Source organism: Seriola aureovittata, chromosome 21 (assembly GCF_021018895.1).
Source record: "Seriola aureovittata isolate HTS-2021-v1 ecotype China chromosome 21, ASM2101889v1, whole genome shotgun sequence".
Taxonomy (NCBI): domain Eukaryota; kingdom Metazoa; phylum Chordata; class Actinopteri; order Carangiformes; family Carangidae; genus Seriola; species Seriola aureovittata.
Window position 1 is genome coordinate 10417285 of NC_079384.1, and position 12627 is coordinate 10429911.

The window sequence follows — 12627 nt, forward strand, 5'->3', positions numbered from 1 at the left end:
GTTTAAGTATCAAAGCGATAAGTCCACAGAGAAATGCACACAGCCTGTATTCAGAAATAAAATGAGCCGTCAGGACTTCTGTAACTTTGTGATGTCACAAAAAAGCAGTCACCATTCTCAACAATGCCACCCACCATCCAACCTTGCAGGATGTGGTTTCTCTGAGAGTTTACCTGAAATCTGCTATATTATTAATATGGTTTTTGGTGCTTAAAAACACAAATATATATTTCTTATGGATATCAAAACTTCAAATAAAAAAAGTGTAAAATATGGGACCTTTAATAGCCTTGAAAACAGTTAGGGAAAAAAAAAATTTGAGCAATTTTCATTAAGATGCCACACATAATGCAATTACATACATACCTGACAGGAGTCGATGCCCCCATTCATAGTTCCTGCACAGAGCATGCTGTTGTCCAGTAGGTTTCCATAGACGTGAGGAGCTTTGCATCGCTCTTCAGATATCAGCAACACACGAGCATTCAACAGCTGGCTGCTGTACGGCTCTGAAAAGTGGAGGTCCAAGCAAATTTGAATAAGTATTAAATTGGCTAAGGAATGTAAATAATTCAGGTTTGTCAGAGATAGTAGGAGCATTAAATCAATACATTTTTTTTTTTTTCTGAAGAAATGCATTAAGAAAAAAAAGGATTTTTAATAAATAGTTCATTACTTTTTTCAGTTGCCCCCCATCCCGAGATAACACACAGCTTTCCAGCTGGGAAGGGTTGGTCTGGTAGACACACTGTCTTCACAAAGCGAGTTTCGTTGGCACAGTAAGGACTGTCCGTCACTTTGAGTTTAAGCAGAGCTACACCGGAAGTTGACACAAACAGTGAGTGGCATGAATCATTGATTTCTAAAGTAATCAAATTACTTTTCATGAAACAGGTCTCAAAGCATAAAACCCCAATGTTTTATAAAACATTTTAAAATTATATAGTGTTACAATCTGGGTGAAATAAGATAAAAACAATAAAAACTAATCAATGAATGACTTGAAGGTTTGGATTGAAGTAATCTAAGTTACACTACATATTGTGTATACTGTACATTGTATTATCAGTTATCATATGATAGACAACTGAGACAATAATTACACAATCTATATATTCTTATGGTTTATGGTCTGTCTAGGATAAAAATGATACTTTTTTTTGAAAAATGTTACAAACCAATGTCGTTGTAAAGTGCTCTAGGAGTATCCCTGTAGTTCTCATGAACAATTGTTTGTATCACTGGAATGGTCTGGTCCATCCCCTCCTCTTTCTCTATATTCACTCCTCCCAACACCACTTGAAATTCATCAGTGGGTTCACTGGAACAAAACGAAAACTGTAAAATGCTTATACTATAAAATTGTACAGACTTTAAATGGCATACACACAAAACACAGAACCTACACACAGTGGGCAGCAGTGAGGACCCAGCAGGATGTGAGCAGGATCCCACCACACATGTGCCTAAACTCATAGGATGTGCCTATGGGTCTGGTCTGCACCGACACCTGCCAGGGGTGGGCACCCGGGAAGGACTTGCTGCCCCCAAAAATCCTGCTAGTGCGAGAAGGCTGTGATATTCCGCACTGGGAGAACTGGGAAGGCTCTGGCTGCGGTTTGACTGGTGTAGGTGGAGTTGCTGGAACTGAGGAACATCAGAAAATAGTAAAGCTTGGACAAACATAGTATATACTGTGTGTGTACTGTGTACTGAGTACTGTGTGCTGTGTGTGTGAGAGTGATCACCTTCAGAACATTTCTTCACTTTGCAGTAACCCCACTCCAGTTGGTTTTGCTTTTTAATAAAACACCAAGGCTTGTCATCTCCGTCTGGGTTCCTAAATTGTAGCGAAAATAATGAAACAACTAGATTATTAAAAGTATTGTTTCCCCTCATACATAAATGTAATATATGTACATATATTACATATATGAAACGTATGTACTTTGTTAAAAATAATATTTAAAACCTATTCGAAATTGTAACAATTCCATATATTGACATAAATGTTTGGCCCATACAAATATGTATGTTTATGTATCTATGCGTATATTGTAGAAATACAAGCCCATCAATGTATGTTGATATTATATACAGTAGGGTCCATGAGTCTGAGACCACTTTCCCAGAATGGGAAGATAGACTCATTCATGAAATTAATAAGAAAAACATAGAATTTTTAAATGTATGCTATTTTAAAAAATCATCATATCATAAATTTTAATATACTGTACCTTACTATACTCTAACTTTTTATGCCTTACTATACTATGCCATTTTTATGCCCTACTATACTATGACATTTTTTTTATACCTTACTATACTGTGACATTATTATACCTTATTATACAGTGACATTTTCATGCCTTACTATTTCATGCTGTTTTAATGACTGAATGTACTAAGGCTTTTTTATGCCTCACTATACTGTGACGTTTTCGTGCCTTACTATACTATGATATTTTTTATACCTTATTATACTATGATCTTTTTATGCCAGACTATACTATGATGTTTTTATGCCTTCTGACATTTTTTATGCCTTACTATAGCATGTGTTCAGCAACTGTTAAGATCCATCTTTTTAAAGCTTTCTGTACCCTACTATATACTAGCCTAATGTTTGCTAATGTACGTGTACCTATGCTGTAATAAGAAGTCTGATGTATTGATACATTTGTAGGGTATCTGATTCTGAAAATGGTATTATTTCAGCCTTAACCAACACTGAACTGAGCTCTGTTTGGTTTGCATCTAGATTCTAGAACCACTGGTTGCAACCTGTATGCAATTGTCTGAGTATTATTTGAATGTCTTATGTTTGGAGATGATTTTATGTTCCTTTTGTTGTGTTTGCTGTTATGTTCTTTCTATGGACCCCCCATGAGCTTTCTCCCTAATAAAAATTTTGTTGATTTGAATCGAATTTAATATATGATTTTTTTTATGCCTTACTATACTATGATGTTTTTATGCCTTACTATATTATGCCATTTTTTTATGTCATATACTATGACATTTTTATGTTTTTATGCCTTATTATAATATGAAGTTTTTATGCCTTTCTATACTTTGTCATTTTTATGCCTTACTATACTATGATGTTTTTATGCCTTACTATACTATGATGTTTTTATGCCTTACGATAGCATACTATGACGTTTTCATGCCTTAGTATACTATGATGTGTTCATGCATTACTATACTATGACATTTTTATGCCTTACTATACTATGATGTTTTAATTCCCTTCTATACTGTGATGTTTTTTATGACTTACTATACTATGACGTTTTTGATGCCTTACTATAGTATGACATTTTTAATGCTTTACAATACTATGATGTTTTTGATGCCTTACTATACTATGACGTCTAAATTACGTTTTTGATGCCTTACTATAGTATGATGTTTTAATGCCTTACTATACTATGACTCTATTATGCCTTACTATACTACGACGTTTTTTTTGCCTTACTATACTATGACATTTTTATACTTTACTATACTATGACGTTTTTCTGATGTTTTTATGCCTTACTATACTATGATGTTTTTATGTTTCTATGCCTTACTATACTATGAGTCTATTATGCCTTACTAAACTATGACGTTTTTTTGCCTTGCTATACTATGACATTTTTATACTTTACTATACTATGATGTTTTTATGATGTTTTTTTTATGCCTTACAATACTATGACGTTTTTATGCCTCACTATAGTTTGACGTTTTTATGCCTTACTATACTATGACATTTTAATACCTTACAATACTATGATGTTTTTGATGCCTTACTGTACTATGAGGTTTTTATGCCTTGCTATACTATGACATTTTTATAACATTTTTTTATGCCTTACTATACTATGATGTTCTTATGATGGTTTTATGCCTTACTATACTATGACATTTTTATGATGTTTTTATGCCTTACTATACTATGATGTTTTTAGGATGTTTTTATGCCTTACTATACGATGACGTTTTTATGATGTTTTTTATGCCTTACTATACTATGATGTTTTTATGATGTTTTTATGCCGTACTATACTATGACATTTTTATGACATTCTTTATTCCTTACTATAGTATGAAGTTTTTATGCCTTACTATATCGACACCCTCTTAAAATAATGGCCTAAGTCATTTTTTCAGGTTTTTCAGGAAACACAAAAAACTCAACAAAAGAGTCACACTTTTGACATAGGCCATTATACAACCGGGGGTAGAATTGCATGTTCCCCTCAACTGAGGATTCAGGCGATTTTACCAGAGGTGGCCAGCATCATGAGGGGGTGATTTAGGCAAAAAAAACATTTTTGTCAAAACATGACTTAGGCCATTATTTTAGGAAGGTGACGATGACGTTTTTATGACATTTTTTATGTCTTACAATATTATGATGTATTTGATGCCTTACTGTACTATGAGGTTTTTATGCCTTACTATACTATGACATTTTTATGATGTTTTTATGCCTTACTATACTATGACATTTTAATACCTTACAATACTATGATGTTTTTGATGCCTTACTGTACTATGACGTTTTTATAACATTTTTTTATGCCTTACTATACTATGATGTTCTTATGATGGTTTTATGCCTTACTATACTATGACATTTTTATGATGTTTTTATGCCTTACTATACTATGATGTTTTTATGATGTTTTTATGCCTTACTATACGATGACATTTTTATGATGTTTTTTATGCCTTACTATACTATGATGTTTTTATGATGTTTTTATGCCTTACTATATACTATGACGTTTTTATGACATTTTTTATGCCTTACTATACTATGACATTTTTATGATGTTTTTATGCCTTACTATATTATGATGTTTTTATGATGTTTTTATGCCTTACTATATTATGATGTTTTTATGCCTATGACATTTTTATGATTTTTTTATGCCTTACAATACTGTGACATTTTTATGATTTTTTTATGCCTTACTATACTATGATGTTTTTATGATGTTTTTTATGCCTTACTATACTATGACATTTTTATAACGTTCTTTATTCCTTACTATAGTATGACATTTTTATGCTTTACTATACTAGGATGTTTTTATGACATTTTTTTATGCCTTACAATATTATGATGTTTTTGGATGCCTTACTGTACTATGAGATTTTTATGCCTTACTATACTATGACGTTTTAATGCCTTACTATACTACGACATTTTAATACCTTACTATAGTATGATGCTTTTATGCCTTACTATACTATGACGTTTTTATAACATTTTTTTATGCCTTACTATACTATGCTGTTCTTATGATGGTTTTATGCCTTACTATACTATGACATTCTTATGATGTTTTTATGCCTTACTATACTATGACATTTTTATGATTTTTTTATGCCTTACAATACGATGTATACGTTTTTGATGCCTTACAATATTATGATGTGTTTGATGCATTACTGTACTATGATGTTTTTATGCCTTACTATACGATGACATTTTTATGACATTCTTTATGCCTTACTATAGTATGAAGTTTTTATGCCCTACTATTCTATGATGTTTTTATGATATTTTTTATGCCTTACTATACTATGACATTTTCATGATTTTTTTATGCCTTACTATAGTATGACGTTTTTATGCCTTACTATACTATGACATTTTTATGATGTTTTTATGCCTTACTATACTATGATGTTTTTATGATGTTTTTATGCCTTACTATAGTATGATGTTTTTATGCCTTAATGTACTATGACGTTTTTATGCCTTACTTTACGATGACATTTTTATGATTTTTATTATGCCTTACAATACTATGATGTTTTTATGATAGTTTTAATACCTTACTATAGTATGATGTTTTTTATGCCTTACTATACTATGAAGTTTTAATGCCTTACTATATTATGACATTTTAATACCTTACTATAGTATGATTTTTTATGCCTTACTATACTATGATGTTTTTATGATGTTTTTTATGCCTTACTATACTATGACATTTTTTATGCCTTATAATACTATGATGTTTTTGATGCCTTCTGTACTATGAGATTTTTATGCCTTACTATACTATGACGTTTAAATTATGTTTTTGATGCCTTATTATAGTATGACATTTTAATGCCTTACTATATTATGACGTTTTTATGCCTTACTATAGTATGATGTTTTTTATGCCTTACTATACTATGACGTTTTTATAACAATTACTATACTATGATGTTCTTATGATGTTTTTTATGCCTTACTATACTATGACATTTTTTTAACATTTTTTTATGCCTTACTATAGTATGATGTTTTTTATGCCTTACTATACTATGACATTTTTATGATTTTTTTATGCCTTACAATACTGTGACATTTTTATGATTTTTTATGCCTTACTATACTATGATGTTTTTATGATGTTTTTTATGCCTTACTATACTATGACATTTTTATGAATTTTTTATGCCCTACTATAGTATGAAGTTTTTATGTCTTACTATACTATGACATTTTTATAACGTTCTTTATTCCTTACTATAGTATGACATTTTTATGCTTTACTATACTAGGATGTTTTTATGACATTTTTTTATGCCTTACAATATTATGATGTTTTTGGATGCCTTACTGTACTATGAGATTTGTATGCCTTACTATACTATGACGTTTTAATGCCTTACTATACTACGACATTTTAATACCTTACTATAGTATGATGCTTTTATGCCTTACTATACTATGACGTTTTTATAACATTTTTTTATGCCTTACTGTACTATGATGTTTTTATGCCTTACTATACTATGCTGTTCTTATGATGGTTTTATGCCTTACTATACTATGACATTCTTATGATGTTTTTTATGCCTTACTATACTATGACATTTTTATGATTTTTTTATGCCTTACAATACGATGTATACGTTTTTGATGCCTTACAATATTATGATGTGTTTGATGCATTACTGTACTATGATGTTTTTTATGCCTTACTATACGATGACATTTTTATGACATTCTTTATGCCTTACTATAGTATGAAGTTTTTATGCCCTACTATTCTATGATGTTTTTATGATATTTTTTATGCCTTACTATACTATGACATTTTCATGATTTTTTTATGCCTTACTATAGTATGACGATTTTATGCCTTACTATACTATGACATTTTTATGATGTTTTTATGCCTTACTATACTATGATGTTTTTATGATGTTTTTATGCCTTACTATAGTATGATGTTTTTATGCCTTAATGTACTATGACGTTTTTATGCCTTACTTTACGATGACATTTTTATGATTTTTATTATGCCTTACAATACTATGATGTTTTTATGATAGTTTTAATACCTTACTATAGTATGATGTTTTTATGCCTTACTATACTATGAAGTTTTAATGCCTTACTATATTATGACATTTTAATACCTTACTATAGTATGATTTTTTATGCCTTACTATACTATGATGTTTTTATGATGTTTTTATGCCTTACTATACTATGACATTTTTTATGCCTTATAATACTATGATGTTTTTGATGCCTTCTGTACTATGAGATTTTTATGCCTTACTATACTATGACGTTTAAATTATGTTTTTGATGCCTTATTATAGTATGACATTTTAATGCCTTACTATATTATGACGTTTTTATGCCTTACTATAGTATGATGTTTTTATGCCTTACTATACTATGACGTTTTTTATAACAATTACTATACTATGATGTTCTTATGATGTTTTTATGCCTTACTATACTATGACATTTTTTTAACATTTTTTTATGCCTTACTATAGTATGATGTTTTTATGCCTTACTATACTATGACATTTTTATGATTTTTTTATGCCTTACAATACTGTGACATTTTTATGATTTTTTATGCCTTACTATACTATGATGTTTTTATGATGTTTTTTATGCCTTACTATACTATGACATTTTTATGAATTTTTTATGCCCTACTATAGTATGAAGTTTTTATGTCTTACTATACTATGACATTTTTATAACGTTCTTTATTCCTTACTATAGTATGACATTTTTATGCTTTACTATACTAGGATGTTTTTATGACATTTTTTTATGCCTTACAATATTATGATGTTTTTGATGCCTTACTGTACTATGAGATTTTTATGCCTTACTATACTATGACGTTTTAATGCCTTACTATACTACGACATTTTAATACCTTACTATAGTATGATGTTTTTATGCCTTACTATACTATGACGTTTTTATAACATTTTTTTATGCCTTACTATACTATGCTGTTCTTATGATGGTTTTATGCCTTACTATACTATGACATTTTTATGATGTTTTTATGCCTTACTATACTAAGACATTTTTATGATTTTTTTATGCCTTACAATATGATGTATACGTTTTTGATGCCTTACAATATTATGATGTGTTTGATGCCTTACTGTACTATTATGTTTTTATGCCTTACTATACGATGGCATTTTTATGACATTCTTTATGCCTTACTATAGTATGAAGTTTTTATGCCCTACTATTCTATGATGTTTTTATGATGTTTTTTATGCCTTACTATACTATGACATTTTCATGATTTTTTTATGCCTTACTATAGTATGACGTTTTTATGCCATACTATACTATGACATTTTTATGACGTTCTTTATTCCTTACTATAGTATGAAGTTTTTATGCCTTACTATATACTATGACGTTTTTATGACATTTTTTTATGCCTTACAATATTATGATGTTTTTGATGCCTTACTGTACTATGAGATTTTTATGCCTTACTATACTATGACGTTTTAATGCCTTACTATACTACGACATTTTAATACCTTACTATACTATGACGTTTTTATAACATTTTTTATGCCTTACTATACTATGACATTTTTATGATGTTTTTATGCCTTACTATACTATGATGTTTTTATGATGTTTTTATGCCTTACTATACTATGATGTTTTTATGATGTTTTTAAGTCTTACTATAGTATGATGTTTTTATGCCTTACTATACTATGACATTTTTATGATTTTTTTATGCCTTACAATACGATGTATACGTTTTTGATGCCTTACAATACGATGATGTTTTTGATGCCTTACTGTACTATGAGGTTTTTATGCCTTACTATACTATGACGTTTAATGATGTTTTTGATCCCTTATTATAGTATGACATTTTAATGCCTTACCATACTATGACGTTTTTATGCCTTACTATACTGACAGCCTTACTGTACTATGAGGTTTTTATGCCTCACTATACTATGAAGTTTTAATGCCTTACTATACTATGACATTTTAATTATTTTTTTATGCCTTACTATAGTATGAAGTTTTTATGCCTTACTATACTATGACATTTTTATGACGTTCTTTATTCCTTACTATAGTATGAAGTTTTTATGCCTTTCTATACTATGACGTTTTTATGACATTTTTTTATGCCTTACAATATTATGATGTATTTGATGCCTTACTGTACTATGAGGTTTTATATGCCATACTATATTATTACGTTTTTATGATGTTTTTATGCCTTACTATACTATGATGTTTTTATGATATTTTTATGCCTTTCTATACTATGACATTTTTATTTATAAAACATCATACTATAGGTATGATGTTTTTATGCCTTACTGTACTATGAGGTTTTTATGCCTCACTATACTATGAAGTTTTAATGCCTTACTATACTATGACATTTTAATTATTTTTTTATGCCTTACTATAGTATGAAGTTTTTATGCCTTACTATACTATGACATTTTTATGACGTTCTTTATTCCTTACTATAGTATGATGTTTTTATGCCTTTCTATACTATGACGTTTTTATGACATTTTTTTATGCCTTACAATATTATGATGTATTTGATGCCTTACTGTACTATGAGGTTTTTATGCCATACTATATTATTACGTTTTTATGATGTTTTTATGCCTTACTATACTATGATGTTTTTATGATATTTTTATGCCTTTCTATACTATGACATTTTTATTACATTCTTTATGCCTTACTATAGTATGAACTTTTTATGTCTTACTATACTATGACCTTTTTATGATGTTTTTATGCCTTACTATACTTTGATCTTTTTATGATGTTTTTATGCCTTACTATAGTATGAATTTTTTATGCCTTACTATACTATGACATTTAAATGACGTTCTTCATGCCTTACTATACTATGAAGTGTTTATCCCTTACTATACTATGACATTTTTTATGCCTTACAATACTATGATGTTTTTGATGCCTCACTGTACTATGAGGTATTCATGCCTTACTATACTATGCTGTTTTCATGCCTTACCATACTATGATGTTTTTATGCCTTACTATACTATTAAATTTTTATTACCTCTTTTATGCCTTACTATGATGTTTTTATGCCTTACTATACTATTAAATTTTTATTACCTTTTTTATGCCTTACTATACTATGACATTTTTATGCCGGGGGGTGGGGGGTAAAAAGGTGAAAAGTAGAATACCTGCAGTGGTTGTTATATTCCAGTCCAGTGAAGTCTGAGTACATGTTGAAAGGATCCTCCCCATGTAACATGATGAAATTGGAATGCCAGTCCAGACACTCCACCCCTTGTTCTGTTGTACTGACATCACCCCTGTATGTCTCTCCATTTTCTACATAACAGTCACTAGTAGCTATAGAAAAAGATTGTTAAAATGTGATTCTTCTATTATCTTAAATGTAACTACAAACAGAACCTTTAAAGGAATGGGGTTATATCAGTGGGACTTATGGCTGACTGTGTCCTTTATAAAGTCTTTACCAGTTTTACAGAATATCCCGGTATATCCATCAGGACAAACACAGCGGAAACGACGGTTCCCTTTAACGCAAGAACCTCCATTCTGGCAAGGATTGGGTTCACAGGGAGAAGCTGGCACTGATGCAGACAAGACAAACAATTGATTAGTATATGTAATAGTAGGGGTGTAGCAAGGAAGTCTGGACAGTTGCACAGTTGTTTGACACTGATGACTTCAAGTGGTGGGATCCAGCGTTTGAGGTTAAATTACTGTTTATAGATGTGGTTATTGGTTATTTTCCTGTTTTATATCGGTTGTATATAATGGGTGAATACATTATTGTGCAGAGTCTAGTCTAAGAGATTTTTGAGATTACTCACATGACTTGCAGTCTGGGCCTTGGAATGGAGGTTTGCACTTGCACTCGTAATATGGGGATTTATTTAGGTTGATGACACAGTCACCTTGACCACATTTGACATTTTCACAAATGTTTCTGACTGAAGAGCAAAACAAGTCATCAGTTAACCATAAGCACCATATGTGTTAGTCTTGCACATAAACATTTTATATCCAATTACATGTTTTGTAACCAATTAAACCAGACCTATACATAAAAAAAGAAAAAATAACAAAATTAACTTATCATGAATCCCTACCTACCTTTTTGACACCTCTTGCCTCTGTAAGGTGGAGGACATGAGCATTCAAATTCTGTATCTGATTTAGTTGAGCATGAGCCACCATTGTAGCAAGGGTTTGGGTCACAAACATCTGGAAAAGGCAAAAAAGTGTGAAAGTGAAACTCTGGATGGATCTAAACAACAAGATGGAAACACTATTACACACAGTCTTCCAGGGCCACTTACTGGATAGCTCCAGGAGGTCAAACAACCAGTCATTTTCATCAACAACAATGTCCGGGGCACCTGTGGTGTAGTCTGCATAATCTATGTCTGCCATATGCAAATAGTTGTTTAAACACAGGAGTTTATACAAGCATGTAGTGCATGATAATACAGTACAGGATGAAACGAACCACATGATATAGGTAACATAGATATGGCAAAAAAGAGAAATACAACTTTTAAGCATTGAAACCATTCATTTCTTATTTTAAAAAAGAGGTAAACAAAATATTACACGTCCCAAGATTTTAAGAAGGTTTTTTTGGAAATATAAATCAATAGTAATAGATCAAGTATTGAAAAGATTCTTACACATGTAGTCCAGCTGAAATGACAAAATCACAGCACAGAACAAATCAGTAAGCATTCGTTAAATAATCTGTATGATTCAAAAAATCCCCCTGATTGATTTATTCATAAAGACATGAAGAAACTTACAGTCGGGTCATGTCCATGAACAATAAGTACACTCAGGCTTATGAGCAGGGCCCCTGCAGCCAACATGGTGCTGAATGTAACTCTCTCAATTTGCAAGACCGAAGATCCTGGGTTTGACTTTAATATCCCGAACCTCCTCAATATCCTGCTCAGCCCTCATACTTGTCAATCTTTAGCTAGCTGCATTGATTCTGTGGGAGTCTGTGTGTTTTAGGCGATTGCGCGCTCATTCTGGCCCATGGTTTCATGTATTTAACCTTGTCTTACTTACCTTTATACAATGCCTGCCAATTCAGACTTTAAACTCTTTATGAGCAAACTTTCACTCAGCAGTATTGTTTGCATTTGTAGAATGAATATTAACAGGGCATATCTATGATCAGAGGAATTATATTAACAAAACTTTCTTGAGAACATTGAACATTATAGAACTTTTACACCTTACTTAAACCTTACCGTAGCAACAAGAGAAAAAAAAAAGAGAGAACTCAAAAGCAG

General features: G+C 30.7%; 1 protein-coding gene across 1 annotated transcript in view; it reads right to left on the bottom strand.

Moving 5' to 3' along the window:
* Positions 1 to 12210, bottom strand: part of LOC130162720 (hyaluronan-binding protein 2-like) — a 13149-nt gene extending 939 nt beyond the window's left edge. The window contains exons 1-12 of the mRNA XM_056366507.1: positions 12130 to 12210; positions 12004 to 12016; positions 11653 to 11739; positions 11447 to 11557; positions 11164 to 11283; positions 10804 to 10920; positions 10504 to 10675; positions 1749 to 1840; positions 1407 to 1647; positions 1179 to 1321; positions 677 to 814; positions 367 to 509 (exon numbers count right to left, since the gene is read on the bottom strand). Of these exons, the coding sequence (XP_056222482.1) occupies positions 367 to 509; positions 677 to 814; positions 1179 to 1321; positions 1407 to 1647; positions 1749 to 1840; positions 10504 to 10675; positions 10804 to 10920; positions 11164 to 11283; positions 11447 to 11557; positions 11653 to 11739; positions 12004 to 12016; positions 12130 to 12195 (1443 nt within the window). The 5' untranslated portion in view covers positions 12196 to 12210. The remainder of the gene's footprint in view (positions 1 to 366; positions 510 to 676; positions 815 to 1178; positions 1322 to 1406; positions 1648 to 1748; positions 1841 to 10503; positions 10676 to 10803; positions 10921 to 11163; positions 11284 to 11446; positions 11558 to 11652; positions 11740 to 12003; positions 12017 to 12129) is intronic.
* Between the last annotated feature and the right edge of the window lie 417 nt (positions 12211 to 12627).